The sequence below is a fragment of the Choloepus didactylus genome, chromosome 8 (assembly GCF_015220235.1).
Source record: "Choloepus didactylus isolate mChoDid1 chromosome 8, mChoDid1.pri, whole genome shotgun sequence".
NCBI lineage: Eukaryota > Metazoa > Chordata > Mammalia > Pilosa > Megalonychidae > Choloepus > Choloepus didactylus.
In genome coordinates this window covers 122,019,409-122,042,421 of record NC_051314.1, presented here as the reverse complement: position 1 = coordinate 122,042,421, position 23,013 = coordinate 122,019,409, and the positions used below count along the sequence as shown (strand labels likewise).

Below are 23,013 nucleotides of genomic sequence, written 5' to 3'. Positions count from 1 at the left end.
CATCTTCTTTACCAAAAGGGGGGTGCAAAATGAAATGAAATAAAGTTTCAGTGGCTGAGAGATTTCAAATGGAGTCACGAGGTCACTCTGGTGGACATTCTTATGCACTACATAGATAACACTTTTTAGGTTTTAATGTATTGGAATAGCTAGAAGTAAATACCTGAAAGCATTAAACTCCAATCAAGTAGCCTGGACTCTTGAAGACAATTGTATAACAATGTAGCTTACAATGGTTGACAGTGTGATTGTGAAAACCTTGTGGATCGCACTCCCTTTATCCAGTGTATGGATGGATGAGTAGAAAAATAGGGACAGACACTAAATGAAAAATAGGGTGGGATGGGGGGATGATTTGGGTGTTCTTTTTTATTTTTATTTTTTATTCTGATTCTGATTCTTTCTGATGTAAGGAAAATGTTCAAAAATAGATTGGGGTAATGAATGCATAACTATATGATGGTACTGTGAACAGTTGATTGTACACCATGGATGATTGCATAGCATGTGAATATATTTTAATAAAACTGAGTTTAATAAAAAAAAAATACACAGGGGAAAAAAGAAAACTAAGGGATGCAGTGAAGGCAGTGCTGAAAGGAAAATGTATTGCCCTAAGTGGTTACGTTAAAAAAGAACAAAGAGCTAAAATTGAAGACTTAACTGCACACCCAAAGGAAATAGGAAAAGAACTGCAAACTAACCCCAACACAAACAGAAGGGAAGAAATAACAAAGACTAGAGCAGAAATAATGAAATTGAGAAAAAAAAATCAATAGAGAGAATCAACAAAACCAGAAGTTGTTTCTTTGAGAAAATTGATTTTATTGTATTTAGCCTTAGCTGGACTGAAAAAGAAAAAAAGAGAGAGGATGCAAATAAATAAAACAAAAAATGGAGGGGAGACATTATTAGTGAACGCTCATAAATAAAAGAACCACAAGATGATACAATGAGCAACAGTATGCCAACAAACTAGACAACTTAGATGAAATGGTTATCCATTTCTGAGAAAAACATGAACAACCTACAGTGACTCAAGAGAAATAAAAGACATCAAAAAATCAATCACAAGTAAAGAGACTGAATCCATCACCAGAAACTTCCCAACAAAGAAAAGTTCAGGACCAGATGGTTTCACAGGTGAATTCTAACAAGCATTCTTATTTAAATTCTTCCAAAATACTGAAGAGGAGGGAATGTTACCTGACTCATTCTATGAAGCCAACATCACCCTAATACTAAAGCTAGACAATGATATGACAAGAAAACTAAATTACAGCTCAATCTCTCTAATGAATATAGATGCAAAAATCTTCAACAAAGTACATGCAAATGGAATTAAGCAGCACATTAAAAAAATTATACACTAGGATCAAGTGGGTTTTATCCCAGGTATGCAAAGGTGATACAACACAAGGAAATCAATTAATGTAATATACTACATTAACAATTCAAAGGGAAAAAAAACAGATGATCATCTCAACTAATAAAAAAGGGGCATTTCACAAAATCCAACATCCATTCTTGATTTTAAAAAAATACTTCAAAAGATAAGAATAGAAGGAAACTTCCTCAACATAGTAAAGGGCATATATGAAAAGTCCACAGCTAACATCATACTCAATGAGGAAAGACTGAAAACATTCCCTCTAAAATCTGGAACAAGACAAGAATGCCCACTGTCACCACTTTAATTCAACCTTGTGCTGGAACTTCTAGTTAGAGCAATTAGGCAAAGAAAAGAAATAAAAGGCATATAAAGTGGAAAGGAAGAAGTAAAACTTTCACTCTTTGCAGATGACATGATCCTATATGTAGAAAGACCTGAAAAATCTTCCACAAAGCTACTGGAGCTAATAAATAAGTTTAGCAAAGTGGCAGAATACAAGCTCAATGCATAAATATCAATAGTGTATCTATACACTAGTAATGAGCAATCTGAGGAGGAAATCAAGAAAAAAAATTCTACTTTTAATAGCAACAAAGAGAAGCAGGTATCTAGGAATAAATTTAACCAAGGATGTAAAGAACCTATATGCAGAAAACTACAAAATATTGCTAAAAGAAATCAAGAAAAGCCTAAATATATGGAAGAATATTCCAAGTTTATGGATTGGAAGACTAAATATGGTTAAAATGGCAATTCCACCCAAAATGATTTATAGAATAATGCAATACCAATCAAAATCACAAAAACTTACTTTGAAGAATTCAAAAAAAACAATAATTAAATTTATCTAGAATGGTAGGGTGCCCCAAATAGCCAAAAACATCTTGAGAAAAATGAAGTTGGAGGTCCTACATTCCATGTCTTTAAAACATATTACAGGCTTCTAGGAAGAAGGTGGATTAGGAGAGGCAGAGCAAAATTCTCCTCCATGAAAAACACTAGATAAAGGACAGAAAATGCTCCAGAACATTAGTTCCAGGGTGCCACCAGCTGGGCAGGGACTTCTACAGCACATAGTGAGACACGGCTGGAGAAATTGAGAGACTGTGTTTAAGATGGGTGAGTATTCAACTCAGAACACTGCTGCAAATGGGCAGTTGAAGTAGGCTGAAAGGAGCAGAGGGGAGCAGCCTTCCATGCCCCATGCACCAATTTACAGTTGGCTGTGGAGATAACCCTTTGCAGCCCTGTGGCCAAGAGCCCCCAAGCCAGGGAATGTGATTGAAGCCAGCAGATAAGCGCAGAAGTGGACAGCATTCCAGATCCTGTGCACATCTCAGCAGTTGGCTGGGTGGATAACCCTTCACAGCACCGTGGCAGAGAGCTGCTGAACCAGGGACTGACCGCAGAACATGGAGCGAGCAGCTTTATAAGCCCCTGCACCCATCTCAGCAGTTAGCTGGGGCGATAACACTTCACAGCCCCATGGCTGAGAGCTCCCATGAGGGAACTCAGGATTCAGTGGGCTTATGAACACATCTACTCTCTTTTTTTTTGAGCACCAAAGCAGAGTTGATTACCCTAAGCAGTTTGACAAATTCCAGGCACTGACACAGCCTTCCCTCATCACAAGAAAACCAGAAGTTCTTGAAACCACACTCCTCCCCAGCTGAAGTGCGAAATTAAAGCTCACAGTCCAAGCTATGCCACAGCTACTGTATCCTCCTTGATGAATCATCTCAAAGTCACAAGTGGGCATGATGTGACTTGGATCCAAATCTTACGCAGACAACCCCACAATTAAAATAAGATTGGTCTGGTCACAGGTCCAGAAATAGAACCTTCACTGCTTTTGAGAACAGGAAGCTTTTCCACTTATAATTACTGGAATTAAATGGAATTGTCTAATAATTATCAGTGAGTTCAGGAGGGCCTAAAAGGAGGTGCTAATCCTGTGGGCTGGGGAAGACTGACCAAACTTTGGCGATTTAAGGTCTCACCATGACCGTCCTTAGGTAGGAATCTCCTGGCTGCCCAGTGACAAGGGAGCCCACAGTGGCTGTCAAGGAGTTTGCCTAGGGCTGGGTGTGGGGAGTGGTGGGAAGGTGGTTCTGTGCAAATTAAATTACACAGAATTCTTAGGAGTTGAAAAAAGGGAATCTTAAAGCAGTGATGAGAAAGCCCCTGACTATTTCCACATTTGGGGAAGACAAGCTTGTCTGATCTCACATAGGACTTTGGTTTTATTTGATTGGTTTTAAAATTATTCTGGATCCAGGAAGGCTAGATCCTTTTCTCGCTCTCCTTTTATCATCAAATCAAATAGCACTTACTTCCAGAAACACTGAGATCTAAACAAAAAATGTGGAAAAACTGACTTTGAGTTGCAGATTTTCATGAAAATCATCTTCGGGCCAGTTACATTTTGATGAAGCTGTCTCCTTATAACTCACCCCCACCCCACACCTGGCCACAGTCAGGGTAGAAGCAGGAACCCAACAGGCAATCTGCCCTCCTTGCTCAACTAAGGCACTCCAGGAAGAAGGAGAGTTTCCAGCAACTGCCTCTGTCAAACTCTGCTCCACCTGAACTTTTCTCAGCATGAACAGGTCATCGTGGCTACAAGTTCCCCCAAACTATCCCTACTAGTATCTTGAGGGCACACCTCCTCCTCTAAATAAGGCTCTCTATTTATAATGAATTATTGCAATTACCATCACCATTAAAAAGAAATTTCAGCATCAAAGCCTACCCCTGCCCAGCCATTCAGCCCCCAAGATACTGGGAGGGTGGGGATGGGGGCAGACCCCAATTAACATCAGGGTTCTGGTCATTGGGGTGACACTTGAGCATGACCTTCAGCCCCAATCCCCTTCTAGATGTTTTAAAGGCCTCCAGAGCTCTCTCCAGAGGAAACCTATGAGTGACCAAGGGCTTAACATTCACGGACTCGGATACAAGCACTGAAATTGCCATTGGCCACGTGTTGCAGTATTGAAACATGCCCTTGAAATCCACTTCCCATATAGCTGAGTGCACGAGGGGCACAGTGGACGTCTTGTGGCCCAGCCCTAATAGCACCAGGGTCCCACCAGAATGGGTGGCATAGATGCCCACCTGGATGGCAGCCTCTGCCCCTGTGCACTCGATGGTGACTTCTGGCTTGCATCCCAGCAGACCTTCTACTTTACTGGCAATTTCTTGAGGGCTCTCCTTGGAGACCTGGAAGATGAGATCAGCCCCTACTTCCTTGGCTTTGGACAACTGAGAGGCAGACAGATCAGTCATCACCATTTGAGCAGCTCCCATTGCCTTGGCTACAAGCAAAGTGACCAGTCCAATTGACCCAGCTCCACAGACAAAGACCTTGTTCCCCAAGGTGACTCCAGCTCTCTGTCAGTTGTGGATCCCCACAGACAAAGGCTTAATCAGGGCCCCTTCCTCAAAGGTGACATTGTCAGGAAGCTTATAGCAGAAGTCTGCATTGTGCTTGTAGAATTGGCAGAGGTTCCCATCATCGGGGGGTGTGGCACAGAAGAAGATAGATGGAGACAAATTGTATCGGCCAATCTTGCAGAATTCATCAGTTTCTCTGGGGGCACCAGGCTCAATGGCAACACAGTCACTTGGTTTTAGGTGCTTTATCAGCAATCCCACTTTTATGACTGTTCCTGAAGCTTCATGCCCCAGCACCATAGACTTTTTCATAACGAAATCCCCAATTCGACCATGCTGCCAGTAGTGGACATCTGAGCTGCAGATTCCAACTGAATGCATCTTCAGCAGCACTTCATTTGGGCCTGATTCAGGGATGTGGTAGTTCTCCAGCAGCAGGTCCCTGGCTCTGTGCACCAGCAAAGAGAGGTTCTTGGGCTGGGCTGCCACTGCCATGTTGCTTGCTCTCTCTGGGGTTGATGATACAGTCTGTAGGGTGCTTGGACACTCTGCTGGCTGCTGGGTTGAGAGTCTGGGGTAAGGGCCACATCTACTTTTCTTCCATGGAAGCCCATGGCACACACAGATGAAGGCAAGGGCACCCATGGAAGTGCCAGGAGTTCCTCCCCAAACCAGGGACTTCCGGGCAAAGAACAGACAGGAACTGTGGGGCATTTGAGGTGGAAGGTGAAATGCACATCTCCACAGCCACAAAGTAGTCCACCCACAGCCCTGGGAGCTGCCAGGATCACTCCTGGAGTGGAGCCCCTACCGAACTGCACAGGACCCACTCCCCTCCCACAGGGCAGCAGTCTTTAGTGTGCATGCAAAATTGGTGTGCTGATGGGATTTCCACCCAGTTTGGACCCCACTCAATGCATAGATGAAATTGGGGAGAACTGGCTTGAGGGTAAGAGTGGCTCAAGAGCACCACCTGCTGGTAGGACAGGGAAAGTGCATCCACCAAGCTGTGGCTCTGCCAAATTAGAGAAATGAATGAATAATCCTACTTATGCTAAAATAACCTTATCAAGATAAGAAAATGCCAAGAGGCCAAAAACAAGAGAAAATTATAAAGCATATGAAGAAACCAGAAGATATGGACAATCCAAATGTCCAAATTAAAAAGCCAGAGGAGCAATTAATCAAAGAATTATACACAAATTTCCAAAACAATTTCAATGCGACAGCTAATGACAGCAAGAGACCCTAGAAGAGCATAAGAATTTGAGAGAGTAATAAAAAAAGCAAATAAATGGAAATAAAAGATACTGTTGATCAAACTAAAAATATTCTAAAGATACACAACAGCAGATTTGAAGAGGCAGAGGAAAGTAGTGAACTAGAGGACAAGGAGATGGAATGCAAAAGCATAAAAGAACAAATGGTGAAAAAAACCCAAAAATTTGAAATGGACCTCAGGGAAACAATGGACAACAGAAACACACAAATAAAAGAACAATTGATATTCCAAGAAGATGAAGAGTAAAGGGCTAGGAAGAGTATTAGAAGATATTGTTTGAGAAAAATTCCCAACCCTTCTAAGTGACATAAATATGCAAATCAAAGATGCCCAACAATCTCTAAGTAGAATAAATCCAGATAAACCCACTCTGAGACATACTCTGATCAGATTGTCAAATGCTGAAGAGAAGAGGAAAGTTCTGAAAGCAGCAAGAGAGAAGTCATTCACCACAAACAAGGGAAACCACAAAAGACTAAGTACTGACTACCCAGCAGCACCATGAAGGCAAGAAGGCAGTGGCATGACATATTCAAAATTCTGAAAGAGAAAAATTGCCAGCCAAGAATAATTTACCCAGTAAAACTCTTCAAAATTGAGGAAGAGCTTAAAATTTTCACAGACAAGCAAATGCTGAGAGAATTTGTTAACAAGAGACATGCCCTACAAGAAATACTAAAGGGAGCTCTACTGGCTGACAAAAAAAGACAGGAGAGAAAGGTATAGAGAAGGGGACAGAACTGAAGAGTATTAGTAAGGGTAAATTAAAGGAAATAGAGAGAGGGAGAAAAACAGATTTGATAACTAAAAACCAAAGGATAAGATGGTTGATGGAAGAACTGCCTTCACAGTAATAACATTGAATGTGAATGGATTAAACTCCTGAATTAAAAGATACAGATTGGCAGAATGGATTTAAAAATATGAACCATCAATATGCCATTTACAAGAGACTCATTTTAGACTCACTGACACAAACAGATTGAAAGTGAAAGGATGGAAAAAATATTGCATGCTAGCTATAGCCCAAAGAAAGCAAGGATAGCAATACTAATTTCAGATAAAATAGACTTTAAATTCAAGGATATGATAAGAGACAAAGAAGGACATTATATACTAATAAAAGGGACAATTCACCAAGAAGAAATAACAATTATAAATGTTTATGCACCCAATCAAGGTGCTCCAAATTACATGAGTCAAATATTGGCAAAACTGAAGGAAGCAATAGATGTGTCTACGATACTCTTGGGAGACTTCAATACACCACTCTCTCTTACAGATGGAACAACCAGAGAGAGGACCAATAAGGAAATTGAGAACCTAATCAATGTGATAAATAAATAAGACTTAATAGACATATATAGAGCATTACATCCCAAATTACCAGGATATACATTCTTCTCTAGAGCTCATGGAACATTCTCCAGGATAGATAATATGCTGGGGCACAAAACAAGCCTCAGTAAATTTTAAAAGATTGAAACTGTTCAAAGCACATTCTCTGACCAAATGGGATGCAACTAGAAGTCAACAACCACCAAAGCACCAGAACATTCACAAATATGTGGAGGTTAAACAACATATTCCAAAATAATCAGTGGGTCAAGGAAGAAATTGCAAGAGAAATTGTTAAATATCTAGAGATGAATCAAATGAGAACACAACATGTCAAAACCAATGGGATGCAGCAAAGGTGGTGCTGAAGGGGAAATTTATAGTTCTAAATGCATATATTAAACAGGAAGAAAGAGCTAAAATCAAGGAATTAACAGAACTGAAGCAGCTAGAGAATGATCAGCAAACTAACCGTAAAGCAAATAGAAGAAAATAAATAACAAGGATTAAAAAAGAAATACATGCTATGGAGAAAAAAAACAATAGAGGGAATGAATAACCAAAAGTTGGTTCTTTGATATGATCAGCAAGATTGACAATTCCTTAGCTAGACTCATTGACCAAGTGAAAAAGAGAGAAGACCCAAATTAACAAAATAAAAAAATGAGAGGGTGGACTTTACTGTGTATCCTGAAGAAATTTAAAAAAAAATAGTAAGAGGATAATATGAATAACTATACACCAACAAACTAGACAACTAGAGGAAGTGGGTAATTTCTAGGAAACACATGAACAGCCTAGACTGACCTGAGAGGAAACAGAAGACCTCAAAAAGCCAATCACAAGTAAAGAGATCCAATCAGTCAACCCCAAAGCCCAGGACCAGATGGCTTCACAGGGGAATTTTACCAAACTTTCAAAAAAAAAAAAAAAACTAACACCCTTTCTCCTCAAACTCTTTCAAAAAATTGAAGAAAATGGAACACTACCTAATTCATTTTATGAAGCTAACATCACTCTAATACCAAAACCAGATAAAGATGCTACAAGAATGAAAACTACAGGCCAATCTCCCTAGTGAATATAGACGCAAAAATTCTCAAAAAAAAAAAAAAAAAAAAAACAAATTGCAAACTGAATCCAAAGATACATTAAAAAAAAAACCATGTACCATGACCAAGTGGGGATCATCCCAGGCATGCAAAGGTGGTTCAACATAAGAAAATCAATCAAAGTAATACAACACATTATGAAATGTGAAAAATCAAATGATCATCTCAACAGATGCTGAAAAAGCACTCCACAAACTTCAGCATCCTTTTTCATAAAAATACTTCAAAAGATAGAAATTGAAGAAACTTCCTCAATATGATAAAGGATATATAGGAAAAACCCACCAGCAGCATAGTACTCAATGGACAGAGACTGAAAGCCTTCCCCTATGATCGGAAATGAGACAAGGATGCCCACTGGCACCACTATCATTCAACATTGTGCTAGAAGTTCTAGCCAGAGCAATCCATCAAGACAAAGAAATAAGAGGCATCCAAATTGGGAGGGAAGGAGTAAAACCATCATTATTTGCAGATGATATGATCATATTCGGAAAATCCTGAGAAAGCGACAACACAGCAACTTGAGCTAATAAACAAATTCAGCAAAGTGGCAGGATACAAAATTATTGCGCAAAAGTCAGTAATGTTCCTACACACTAGAAATGATCTAACTGAAGAGACACCCAAGAAAAAAAATCCATTCACAATAGCAACTAAAAAAATCAAGTACCTAGAAATAAACTTAACCAAGGATGCAAAAGACCTCTACACAGAAAATTACATAACTTTACCAAAAGAAACAAAAGGGGACCTAAAGAGATGGAAAGATATTCTGTGTTCATGGATAGGAAGGCTAAACATTGTTAAGATATCAATCCTACCAAACCGATCTACTGTGTTCATGGATAGGAAGGCTAAACATTATTAAAATATCAATCCCACCAAACTGCAATCCTACCAATGCAATTCCTATCAAAATTCCAACAACCTAATTTTCAGACATGAAAAACTAATTATCAAATTTATTTGGAAGGGAAAGGGGCCTCAAATTGCTAAAAACATTCTAAAAAAGAAAAACAAAGTGAAGGACTTACACTTCCTGACTTTGAAGCTTACTATAAAGCCACAGTAGTCAAAACAGCATGGCATTGGCACACAGATAGACACATTGATCAATGGAATTGAATCAAGAATTTGGGCATAGATCCCAGGATCTATGGTTGACTGATTTTTGATAAAGCCACCAAATTCAGTGAACTGGGACAAAATAATCTCTTCAGCAAATAGGGCTGGAGAACTGTATAGCCATCATACAAAATAATGAAAGAGGACCCCTACTTCACATACTATACAAAAATTAACTCAAAGTGGATCAAAGACCTCAATATAAGAGACAGCACCATACAACTCTTAGAAGATAAGGTAGGGAAACATCTTCAAGACCTAATATTAGGATGTGGCTTCTTGGACCTTACACCCAAAGCACAAGCAATGAAAGAAAAAAAAATAGATAAATGGGAACTCCTCAAAATCAAATGCTTCTGTACCTCAAAGGACTCTGTCAAAAATGGTGAAGAGGCAGCCCACACAATGGGAGAAAATATTTGGAAACCAAGTATCTCATAAGAGACTGCTATCTTGCATACATAAAGAAATCCTACAACTCAATGACAATAGTACAAACAGCCCAATTATAAAATGGAAAAAAGATATGAAAAGACATTTCTCCAAAGAGGAAATACAAATGGCTAAAGAACACATGAAAAAAATGTTCATCTTCATTAGCTAATAGGGATATACAAATCAAGACCACAACAGGATATCATTTCACATCAATAAGAATGGTTGCCAATAAAAAAAAAACAGGAAACTACAAATGCTGGAGAGGATGTGGAGAAATTGGAACTTTTATTCATTGCTGGTGGTACTGTATAATGTTACAGTACTGTGGAAGACAGTTTGGTAGTTCCTCAGAAAACTAGATACCAAGTTATCCTATAATCTAGCAATTTCACTTCTTGGTATATACCCAGAAGACCTGACAGCAGTGACACAAACAAACATTTGCATACCAATGTTTGTAGTGGCCTTGTTCACAATTGCCAAGAGATGGAAAAATCCAAGTGGCCTTCAACAGATGAGTGGATAAACAAAATGTGGTATATACATATGATGGAATACTACACAGCACTAAGAAGGAATAAGGTCTTGAAACATATGTCAACATGGATGAACCTTGAAGATATAATGCCAAGTGAAATAAGCCAGACACAGAGGGATAGTTTATGTTACCACTGATGTGAACTCCATGAACAATGTAAATAATGTATTATATGGAATATAGGGGACCTAGAGATAGACAGAAGCTAGTGAAGGGGGAGTGATAATCTACTATGTACAGATATGATAATGAGGGTGAATCTAATGGTATCATGATGGACAGGTGTGATTATGGTTCATTAATGGGATTGTAAGTATCAGTGCCACATTGAAGGTGAATATGTTTGAATGTGGTTGTTTAAAGGCATGTAACTCACAGAGTAGCACCACAAACATAAATAAATGTTAGCATGATATAAGGTATGACACCAGTACAAAGAGGTAACAGCAGAGTGGTGTATGAAAAACTACCCATTACATATTATAGGCTATATCTAATAGGAATATCTTACTGGCACTACACTAATACTAGGGATGAATAATTAGCAGCTGATAAGAGCTCTGGGATGTTTTATGTTATGATCATTGTTTAAAATTGAGAGTGATAATGACTGTACAATTAAGTTAAGATAATGTGAGAAACTAACCATTTATCTGGGGCAGAATATATGTTATGTGAAATTAGGAACCCAATACTTAATAAATCAGGCCCTCGATCTTGAGGCTTGCTCTTGTGAAACTTAGGGCTTTAAATGAGAGGCTAAGTCATCCTATTAATTATGCCAAAGAGGCACCGCCAGTGAACCTCTTTTGTTGCTCAGATGTGGCCTTACTTTCTCTATTATCTATCCTGATATGAAGGCAGTTGAACCCTGTAAAAAAGTTATCAACCATGGAGGATATTATGGAGATGGATTAAATGCCATTGTTGTGTTTGCTGTCTGTTTTATGCATGAAAGTGGTCAACCTAACTATAGATACCAGATGGACAATCTCTTTAAGCATGTTATTGGCACTTTGTAGCTGTTAGTAGCAGAAAACTACAAAACTAAATGATCATTTGTTTAAATGGTGCAAAAACTTGAAGAAAAATGCCCAGTCTAGAATGGCTTAGGAAATGCTATCAGCAAATGGATAGAAGGTTACAGAAAAACCTAAAATCGCTAATCATTGAACATCCCTTTTGGTTTATCAGAACACTTCTGGCTGCTACAAGATCATTTATTAGAGTTGACCAAGAGCTTAATGGAAAACAAGATGAACCAAAAAGTGAACAATAAGTTTAGCATCTAGTCCAAAGACTGAAGAATGTGCTGATGAAGCAATTCTCTTTTTTTGCATTTATAATGCATTTATTCACCCTTATTTTTAGGTAACCCATTACAAAGATGACTTGACTTTTTCTTAATGGACTTTTGTACAAGGAACTGTTCACTGCTGTATTGGTTTGCAAATCTATTGAATTTAGCTCTTTAATAGCTAATTATATTGTAATTACTTTATATTTTATATTGCTAAATATCCAAGAATCACACTTTATACAAGCAGTTCTTGCATTTGTTTATTGAATGATGCATCATCTTCAGTAAAATATTTATATTCACAAATGGTAAAGATAAGAGATAATACATATTTTTATGTTTTTGAGCAACATTTTTAATGTATACTTGTCTTCTGGAAGAATATGCAGGTAAACAAGACCACAGTTTTGTAAAGTGCATGTTTTTTATTTGTAAATGGTTAAATACATTTCTTGGGTAACTTAGAAAATTAGGTTGCTCATAAGCGAGGACAGTTAAACTCGTTCTCGTGAATACCCAAAGATCCTTCTTGTTCATGAACATAATTTAAATAGAGTAGTTCTATCTAAGCTTTTTTCTCACTTAAATATATTGCTCCTTAATTCAAAGTGAAAATACAAGTGCATAGCACATTTTTACCTTTTTAAACTTAAAGAAGTCATATTGCAGAGTAAGTGATGAGTTGTTCACTGTCACTATTTTTTTCTGTAGAAACAAGGGCTGCTTTTTAACTGCTCTCAATGTGAGCACTTTACCAAAATACTTCCATATCAGTTATATGTAATTGGTAGGTGTTGGACCTAGTCAGAGGGGTTGTTTTCACATTTCTGTTTGTCAGTACTGTAAATTATGTTAACTTTGTAAATCTTAGAGCATTGTTATAGTGTGCTTTTTGGGATGACATATTTGATATAAGCATGTAAACTTGTTTAATTTGGTAAGTACTTTTACTTTACATTAAAAAAAATTGTACCAGTACCTCCGAACAGAGTTTACCCATAAAATCATCCTAAAATAACAGAGTAATCTAATATTGTGTCATATACTTGTGTGACTCATATATATTTGGTAAAATTAGTATCCTCCAGATTTGGGGGTCACACTATTCTCTTGACCATCCTATGAGGTATTTTACAAAAGAGTGGCCTACAGCAGCAAAGTTGAAATGGATGCAAGCTAAACTTTTAAGATTTATTCTGTCCTAGTCTGGCTTTTACCATTGCCTTTTTTAGCATAAAATTCCTATTACAAAAGGAAATTTTCCTTTATTTTTTGTCCTCATCAGTCATGAACTTTGCTAACTTAAAAACAATCAAGGGAGATACTGGGGGATTTCTGGAATAAGAAATTCCTCAGCAGCCTCCTGTTTTAATGTGGATTTAGCAGCTGTAGGTAGATCTTAAACTAATTTCACTATATTGAATAAGGCGAAAACCATTATTGCTTGCTAAAATCTTAGAAACACTTTGTGTTGAAGAAATTAACAGTAACAACTTAGGCATTCCTTTTTAATTCACTGTATGAAGATTATGAATAAAGGATCATATTGAATTAAAAAAAAAACCACAGATAACATCATACTCAATTATGAGACTGAAAGCTTTCTCTCTAAGGTCAGGAACAAGACAAGGATGCCCACTATCACCACTGCTATTCAACATTGTGCTAGAAGTTCTAGCTAGAGCAATTAGGCAAGAAAAAGAAATTAGAAGCATCCAAATTGGAAAGGAAGAAGTAAAACTGTCATTATTTGCAGGTGACATGATTCTATAATTAGAAAATCCAGAAAAATTGACAGCAAAGCTACTTGAGTAATAAGTGAGTTAATAAGTGAGTTCAGCAAAGTAGCGGGATGCAAGATCAACACACAAACATCAATGGTGTTTCTATACACTAGTAATTAGCAATTAAAAGAATCAGATATCTAGGAATAAACCTAACCAAAGATGTAAAGGACTTGTACACAGAAAACTGCAAAATGTTGCTAAAAGAAAACAAAGACGACTTGAATAAATGGAAAGACATACCATGTTCATGGATTGGATGGCCAAATGTCATTAAGATGTCAATTCTACCCAAATTGATCTACAGATTCAATACCAATCAAAATTCCAACAGACTACTTTGAAGAAATAGAGAAGATAATTATCCATTTTATTTGGAAGGATTAAGGGCCTCAAATAGACAAAAACAGCTTGAAAAAGAAGAATGAAGTGGGAAGTATCAGGTTTCCTGATTTTAAAGCTTAATATAAAGCCACAGTGGTCAAAACAGCATGGTATTGGCATAAAGATAGAAATACTGATCAATGAAATCAAATTGAGAGCTCAGAAATAGACCCTCAGATCTACGGTCAATTGATTTTTTATAAGGCTCCCAAGCCCACTCAACTGGGACAGAACAGTCTCTTCAATAAATTGTACTGGGGGAACTGGATATCCATAACCAAAAGAATGAAAGAGGACCTCTATCTCACACCATACAAAAATTAACTCAAAATGGATCAAAGTCCTAAGTTTAAGAACCAGTACCATAAAATCCTAGAAGAAAATGAAGGGAAATGTCTTCAAGATCTATTGATAGGTGGTAGTTTCTTAGACTTTATACCCAAGGCACAAGCAATGAAAGAAAAAACAGATAAATGGGAACTCCTCAAAATCAAATACTTCAGTGCTTCAAAGGACTTTGTCAAAAGGGTGAAAAGGCAACCGACTCAATGGGAGAAAATGGTTGGAAACCACATAGCTGATAAGGGTTTTATATATAAACACACACACACACACACACACACACACACACACACAATAAAAAGGCAAATAACCCAATTAAAAAATGGGCAAAGGACATGAATAGACATTGTTCCAAAGATGAAATACAGATGGCTAAGAGGCATGTGCTGGTTTGGATGTATTATGTCTCCCAAAATGCCATTATCTTTGATGCAGTCTCGTGTGGACAGGAAATGTATTGGTATTGATTGGGTTGGAGACTTTTGATTGGATGTTTCCATGGAGATGTGCTCATTCAACTTTGGGTGAGATCTTTCATTGGACAATTTCCATGGAGGTGTGTCCCCCCCCCCCCATTCAGCATAGGCTTTGATTGGTTTACTGGAGGACTGTGTAAGGTCAGATAGGAGCAAGCTTCCTACAGCCAAGAAGGACACTTTGAAGAATGCATATGAGCTGAGACAGGAGCTGCAGATGAGAGACAGTTGAAAACAGCCGTTGAAAGTAGACTTTTGCTCCAGAGAAGCTAAGAGAGGACAAACACCCCAAGAGCAACTAAGAGTGACATTTTGAAGAGGAGCTGTGGCCTAGATAGGAACATCCTGGGAGAAAGCCATTTTGAAACCAGAACTTGGAACAGACGCTAGCCACGTGCCTTCCCAGCTAACAAAGGTTTTCCGTACGCCACTGGCCATCCTTCAGTGAAGGTACTCTATTGATGCATTACCTTGGATGCTTTATGGCCTTAAGACTGTAACTGTGCAACCAAATAAACCCCCTTTATAAAAGCAAATCCATTTCTGGTGTTTTGCAATCTGGCAGCATTAGCAAACCAGAATAAGGCATATGAAAAGATGCTCAGCTTCACAAGCAATTAGGGAAATGCAAATCAAAACCACAATGAGATACTATCTCACACCTACTAGAATGGCTGCTGTTAAACAAACATGCAACTACAAGTGTTGGAGAGGATGTGGAGAAATTGGAACATTTATTCACTGCTGGTGGGAATATAAAATGGTACAGCCACTGTAGAGGATGGTTTGGCAGTTCCTCAGGAAGCTAAGTGTAGAGTAGCCTTGTGACTTGGCAATCCTGCTACTCGGGATATACTTGGAAGATCTTAAAGCACAGATGCAGACACCAGTGCATGCCAATGTTCACAGCTGCATATTCACAACTGCCAAAAGATGGAAACAACCCAAGTGTCCATCAACAGATGAATGAATAAACAACTGTGGTATATACATACAATAGAATATTATTCAGCAGTAAGAAAGAATGAAGTCCTAAAGCATGAGACAACATGGATGAACCTTAAGGACATTATGTTAAGTGAAATAAGTCAGACACAAAAGGACAAATGTATGACCACACTGATATGAATGAATTACATAATACGTAAGCCCATAGACATAAAATATAGGATATACGTTACCAGGATATAGAATGATGCTAAGGAATGGGGAGTGATTGCTTAATGTGTGCAGAATATTTAACTAGGGTAAACTTAAATGTTTGGAGGTGGACAGAGATGGTAACATGTTATTGTGAGAATAACTGACAGTGCTGAATGATGTGTGGGTGTGGTGCCAGAAGGAAAGTTGGAGGTTAAAACATGGGAATGTATAACGTGGTGAATCTTGTGGTGGACCACGTCTGTGATTAACTGTGCAAATACAAAAAAGTTCTTTCATGAACTAGAGCAGATGTATGACACTACTATAAGGAGCTAATAAAAGAGGGGTATATGGGGAAAAATGTAACTATGGCAAGCTATTATGGACTACAGTTAACAGTAATATTTTAATATTCTTTCAACAACAGTAACAAATGTACCACACCAACCCCATGGGAAAATAATTTGGGGGGATAAGGCATATGGGAGGATTAGCACTTTCTTTTTTATTTTTATTTCTTTTCTGGAGTAATGAAAATGTTCCAAATTGATCATGGAGCTGTATGAACAACCATGTGATGATACCGTGAACCAGTGATTGTATTCTTTGGATGGTTTCTATGCTGTGTGAATATATCTCAATAAAATTGTGTTTTAATTAGTGATTAGTAGAACAAAACAAACAACAAAAGAATGGATTTCAAAATTTCACAATTATTAGGTATATTCCATTGGCAAAAGAATGTAATGAAAGGAGAGAAGGAGGGAGGAAGGAAATAAGGAAAAGAGGGAATGAGGGAAGCAGGGAGAGAGGGAGGGAGGGAACAAGAAAAGAAAGAAAAAGAAAATATTTCTGGAAATGTGGAAATAGTTGTATAAGCTTAGCTAGGAGAACGTTCTAGTGAGAATTACAATGCCAAACTGTACATATTAAAGCCATAGCAAAATACAAGGGAAGAGAGGAAACTCTTTTATGGACTTCTAATTGATTTCATTTTATGGACTTCTAATTTATTTCACTTTTCCTAATACAAAAGAAAAATATATCATTGCCTCTTCTTTCTATGGAGCCTAGGTTTTCCATCGTATGAGGCAGAACATCATCTTCCATGACATTATCTATGATGCCTATCTCCGCTCTTGCTGTTCCCAGAATCAGGATCATTGAGTGACCAGAAGGCAGAAGGTTGCTACTATCTGCAAAAGCACCCCACCCAGTGAATCAAATTTGCATAAAGTGAATCACATTTGGTATAAAAACTGAAAAACAGTACATGATAGATAAAAATAAGAGATCACAGCTTTCATGGCCCTCATGTGTCTCTCTTTGTTCACAATTGTGGCAAGTCTCCATAAAACATTTATTTGCCATTGGAATGCTAATAAACCAGAAAACTATGAATTAGAATCATAACTGCATCAATTCTTCACTTCATCCAGAGGGTTTATGGAAGAGAAAAATCAGCTATCTTGAAGCCAAAGAAAATTGTAGGTAGCAAACCAGAGGGCTGAGTGACTGAACGGTGTCCAAAAGAAAATAGTACTTTTCTCTAGTCTGGCAGTGACACAAGTAAATGGTGTGGTGTGGACACAAGTATAAAAATATTACGTAGTATTAAACACAGCTGACAAATTCTGGAGATGCCAAAACTCATGAGAAGTCCGTTGAAGAACTCTTCCAATGCCTGAGACATTCAATGCAGTTTACCAGTACAATCAAGTCATTTCCAAACATTCCAATCATGAATTCTAAACCACCAACAGTTAAATAGTCTTCATTTCACCTGGCATATCTGGAGAGAGAAAATCTTAAAGCTCTAATGTTGCAGCTGATAGTTTGCTCCAGTATGACACAAATCTGATGCTTGATTAATATAGTCTTGATCCAGAAATTGTTCACTATTAGTATGGGACCTAATCACTGGTATATTCTGATAGAATCTGACTTCTTTTCAAAGTGTGCTACTAAATCTGTGTAAAAGTTTCCACTAAACTTTTGTGTGATGGAAATTGAATGGCTGAACTCAGTTTGCAGTTTTTCTCCTGCCATTAGGCTTGGCTCATTTGGATACAATGCTTGCATTCTGAATGCATTTCTTACTACGTAGAGTGTTTATATTGCCAAATACTCAAAAAAGCAATTTTTTTTTTTTGAGGAGAATTTGCAGACCCACTGAAGCTTACCTTAAAACTTTCCCAAAGGATCATTAAACTAAATAATTCATTAGGTAGAGATTGTTTATGATGAAAATTACAGTGCTTAGTTTAAACGGGAACTTAGTGAAGATAATGAAATGTGGATCACTTACACATCTCCGATTACACCAGAAGAGTATTGTGGCTTTGGAAGATCCATTATATTATCACAAGGTTATTCAGGGCTGGAAGTAGATGCTAGTAACACCCCAAAGTTGTGGCCCAGCCACAGGTTTCACAGGAGCATGTCCATGCAGAAATGATTGAAGCTTCCACACTAATATGGACTTCATATGGATGAGAATATGATATACTGCACATGGCCTGCAAAAAAAAGCATATGTATGTGTACATTTTTTCTTTTATTTTTGCTTCAGTTGGTGTGTAATTTCTGTTACATGCAATTGAAATAGCCCTAAAACAGGAAACTCCAACGCCTCGGACTGTGTTAAAGTTATGGTATATTATTTATATGCGGACTTTATGCCCAGATTGGCTTATGCAAGGAGATCATCTTGCCCTAATATTGGAGCTATGGATTCAAAAGGATAAGATTCCTGGCTTATATCCCAGCTCACACAGCAGAAAACCTGAGTTTGTTAATCCAGTCTTTGGCTTTTACAGTGTGCACTAGAGTATATTATAAAATTTCATTTGGTTTGTTTTCCTCATTTTAAAGGGGAAATAACGTCTGTATGGCTGTTCATATATGTTATTAAAAAAATATGTAAAACATATATAAGAATAACGGGTCCAGACCTCCCACGTTAAACTCTTAAGTGGGAAATTATGAAACGCAGACAGGAAGAGGCGGGGCGCCAGCAGCTGCCCGGGCCTTGAGCGTTGCCGGGAAGGAAGCAGCCAAACGAGAGGCGCAGGTCTGGGGCCGGCGGCAGCGTAGCCCGTAGCCTCTCTCTGTCCGGGCTCTCAGTCGGCGAACCCGCCTCCAGAAGCTGGGCGGGTGTCAACGCCGAGTCCATGATCACTGAGGCGGCTTCCTCGGCCTTGGTCGTCAGGGCCTCAGGCCTGACCGCGGCCTCTGGCTCCTACCAAGTCTTCTGCAAGGGACTCTCCCGCACTCTGCTTGCCTTCTTCGACTTGGCCTGGCAGCTGCGCATGAACTTCCCATACTTCTACGTCGCGGGCTCCGTGATCCTCAACATCCGCTTGCAGGTACACTTTTAGAGCCCTGATTAAATTGCAGGCGTGATGGCGGACCCACCCGAGGCCTCACAGCTAACTGGAGCTACTCCCAGTTACCCCCGGGAAGCCCTGTGGTCTCGCGATATTCCCAGGCGGCTTTGCTCTCCTGATGGTCGCGGATTACTTGCTGGGAGGAGAAAGGAGTTATGCGATTCCGGAAGAAGAGAATTTAAATTAAGACCCACGGAAATATTTAAGACGAGCAACCTTAAAATAGAAACAGGAGAAATTTAAGGATGTGACAAAGGGCAGAGGATGCATTATAAAAACGGAAGGCTGCTAAACTTTTTAGAAAAAATTTTTTTATGTGTGCAAGAAACTCATGGTCCAAACCATAAGGAAACCAGTACACTTCAGGAATTTTGGATTGTTTTGTAAGTAATACAGTGAATGAGGAAGAAGAGGAAGAGATTAAGGGTACGATGTGGTAGCATTACATTTCTTCATCCCACAAGAGTAAATATCAACAATCAAACTTCAGGTGAAAAACAAACCTGTACCGGAGAGGCATTCTCCAAATACCAAGCAAAGTGAAATGCTGCGGGATATCTAACAATGGTGGTACTGCAAGAAAGTGAACTCTATTTCATTGTCCCTATGAATAAGGTTGTTTCAAGGACTATGTCAAGACCTTGGAACCTGAGAGAAGGGCATGCAGCCATAGTACAAAGTTTGGCTGTTCAGTGAATCATATTTAATCATAATAATGTAAGTGCTGTTTATGTTTTTATCTTTTAAGGGACTACTTAATTATGGTTACAAAGTAGAATGCAAATGTTATCAGCTTGATAATGTAAAAGGTTAGGGTTTGCAAGTGGAGATATTAATGGGGGAGGAGAAAGTAAATGGAATGATAGTGGCCTCCTTATGAAGTGGGAAGTTAAGAGGTACTGTTTGTTGTTGAAGGAAGACATGTTATATTACTTAAACGGTAGCCACAAAGTCTAAAGTGGTATATAGCTTTATTAAAGAGAGAGGAGGGTAGGAAAAAATAGCATGAAATCAACTGGAAATGCCTAAAGATGGAGAGTTCAGTTGGGATGTCTCAAAAAGAAAAATTGTTAATAGTACTTCATGCATTTGAATGTACAAATAGATTTTTAGTTTTCAAAGAGTTCCGAGGTTACTTAATTATGTGTAGATTTAACACATGAAGAAAACAAAACTGAGACGATTGTGAACTCCAGAAGTTAAAAGTTGTTAATGAACAACACTGCAGACCTCAACTGTGGATAAAACTAGTCATATAAAATTGGCCATTATTTTGTAAACACTGAATATTGATTTAACAAGAAATGATTATATAACATTGGGGAAAAGGAGAGGGTGTTACATTATTTTGTAAACACTGAATATTGATTTAACAAGAAATGATTATATAACATTGGGGGAAAAGGAGAGGGGTGAGGTGTATATGTAATTAGGGAGAGTCAATCAAAACCTAATATAAAAAACCATCCAGAAAAGTACTATAGACATGGTATTTAGAAAAATGGAGGTAACTACAATAAGAAATAGCCAAGATAAATGTGGTTGTCTTTGGAGAAAGGAAATCAGAGGTAGACAGAAAAAGCAGAGCAAAGCTGTATTTCACTACCAGTCTAATGGTATTGTTTGATTTTTTTTTAACTACTTATATGTATTTCTTTGAGTAAAGTTAATTTAAATAAATTTCGTTTTTTAAAATTCCCCAGATGATTAAAAGTATACACCACTGGTTAAGATCCACCTAAAAGTAGAATGGGATTGAAGTTTTAAATCAGGCAGTTCTCTGTTAAAATACAAACTAGTTTCCTGGCCTTAAGTAAGTCTATTTATCTACCTAATCTTTGGTTTCTTAAACTGTTAAATGAGAGTAAAAATACCCACCTTGAAAGGTCAGTTTGAGATTTATAAATGTCTGTCTTAGTGCTGGATATATACACATAAGCATTATATGTTGTAACAGAATGTAACATTAAGATGTGAATAAAACTTAAAACAGACATATATGGAAAGCTTGCTTTTTCAGTACAGAGACCTGAGATGGGGGTGGAGGGGCGATGCCTGCAGGAAGATTTTAGATGAGACATTTGAGCTGAAAGAGACTAGTATTGCCCCAAGGTAAAGGTTTAAAATAATTGTAGTGTTTTGCATTCCACTAATTGTACCTAACTAATCAGTATACTTTAGACTTTAAAATAATAAGTGCTCCCTCCAGCACCTTGTTTGGCTTTGGGTAGTTGCTGCTTCTACTCTATTCATTGTCTCCAGCCAAACTCTTATTAAGCACATCCTCCTCTAATACATCCTCTACCCTTTTTCTGCCTATGGATATTCTAATCATGTTTTAAGGCTAAAGCTTGGATGTCACTTTTTTCCATTAAGTTTTTCCCAGATTTCCCTGACCAGATTAGAGCTCACGTCTTTTAATCCATCTAAAAGCTGTGTTAGTATCTATCTATGGCATTTTCATAGGCTGCCTAATTTTTCCTAATGGTGCATTAATTATCTGTTTTTGTTTTTTAAAATAATTCCCAAAGAGATAGATTTCCTGGACTGTAATATCTCTCCTTGATAATTGCATATTGTGCAATTATGAAGGGTGCAGAAGCTAAAACGTTTTAGTCTAAAATATCAGAAATGTAATTCAGTCAAAATAATTCAGTTCAGTTAATGAAATAATACTGAGGGACTTAAAAATGGAAGTCACCACTATCTCCTAGAGGCACAAATGTCCTAATTTGTAACAAGAATGTGGCTGCTATTGGCCCTGAATGGTGAGATGTAGTGGGGAAGGGCCATTCAGGTGGCTAAATGAAAATGTGCTTCCTTCAGTCTTCCACTTCTGAACAGTCCTTTGTTACACTGAAGAAGAAAAAAAAAAACTCTAAGTCACTATAGTGAACTTATTTATAATTTCCTCAGATTGAAAGTTCTGTTAGAGAAGATCTTGTATCTTATCCAATTTTATAGCATGTGGTATCAACAAATATACAGTAGGAGCTGAATGAAAGCTCCATGATTTACCCTTTATGCTTCACAGTTGCTCATAAACCTAGATTTATATTTTTCCTCCCACATGATGCAACTCAGTTTCCCAAGGGAGAAAACACGATTTTTGCCCAGTTGCTGTAAATGAACCTTTATTAAGCCACTTATTATTCTGAGTCACAAATAATTTAATTCCTGTTGGCACTCCTCCAGGTAACCTTCCTAAGGTCAAGGATTTATCCCCAAGCACAGAACGTTGCCTAATACAAAATGATAATAAATATTTGTTGAGTGAAGGACAGTTTTATTGGCTATTAATCTGAGTCAGCAGTCAATAAAGGAAACAGAAGATATATTTGCCCCTGACGTTAAGATGATCCTCGTTGCGTGTTAATTGAGCTTCCAGGCCATTGTAAATATTGATTGATCCAAGAGACCCCTGAAGCAGAGTTATCATGATTAAGACCAATGAAAGAAAAAACTGGTTTATAAAGTGTAGCTGATAAAAATGCTGGAGAATGGGTGACTGTGTTTTTTATAGCTCATTATAACTATAAAAGGGAAATAATGTTTATAATAATATATGTA

At 37.8% G+C, this 23,013-nt stretch overlaps 2 protein-coding genes across 3 annotated transcripts in view; one reads left to right on the top strand and one right to left on the bottom strand.

Moving 5' to 3' along the window:
* Positions 1-4,159: 4,159 nt before the first annotated feature.
* LOC119542893 (sorbitol dehydrogenase-like) lies at positions 4,160-5,459 on the bottom strand. The gene is given in 1 exon segment (XM_037847493.1): positions 4,160-5,459. A coding segment is annotated over 1 exon segment (1,275 nt). The 5' UTR covers positions 5,435-5,459.
* A 13,616-nt stretch (positions 5,460-19,075) lies between these two features.
* LOC119541384 (basic salivary proline-rich protein 3-like) overlaps positions 19,076-23,013 on the top strand; it is an 80,957-nt gene continuing 77,019 nt past the window's right edge. The window contains exon 1 of one of the 2 annotated variants that reach the window (XR_005218241.1): positions 19,076-20,160. The gene's annotated coding sequence lies outside the window, so the exon portion shown is untranslated. The remainder of the gene's footprint in view (positions 20,161-23,013) is intronic. The other variant, XM_037845254.1, reaches the window with a different exon arrangement.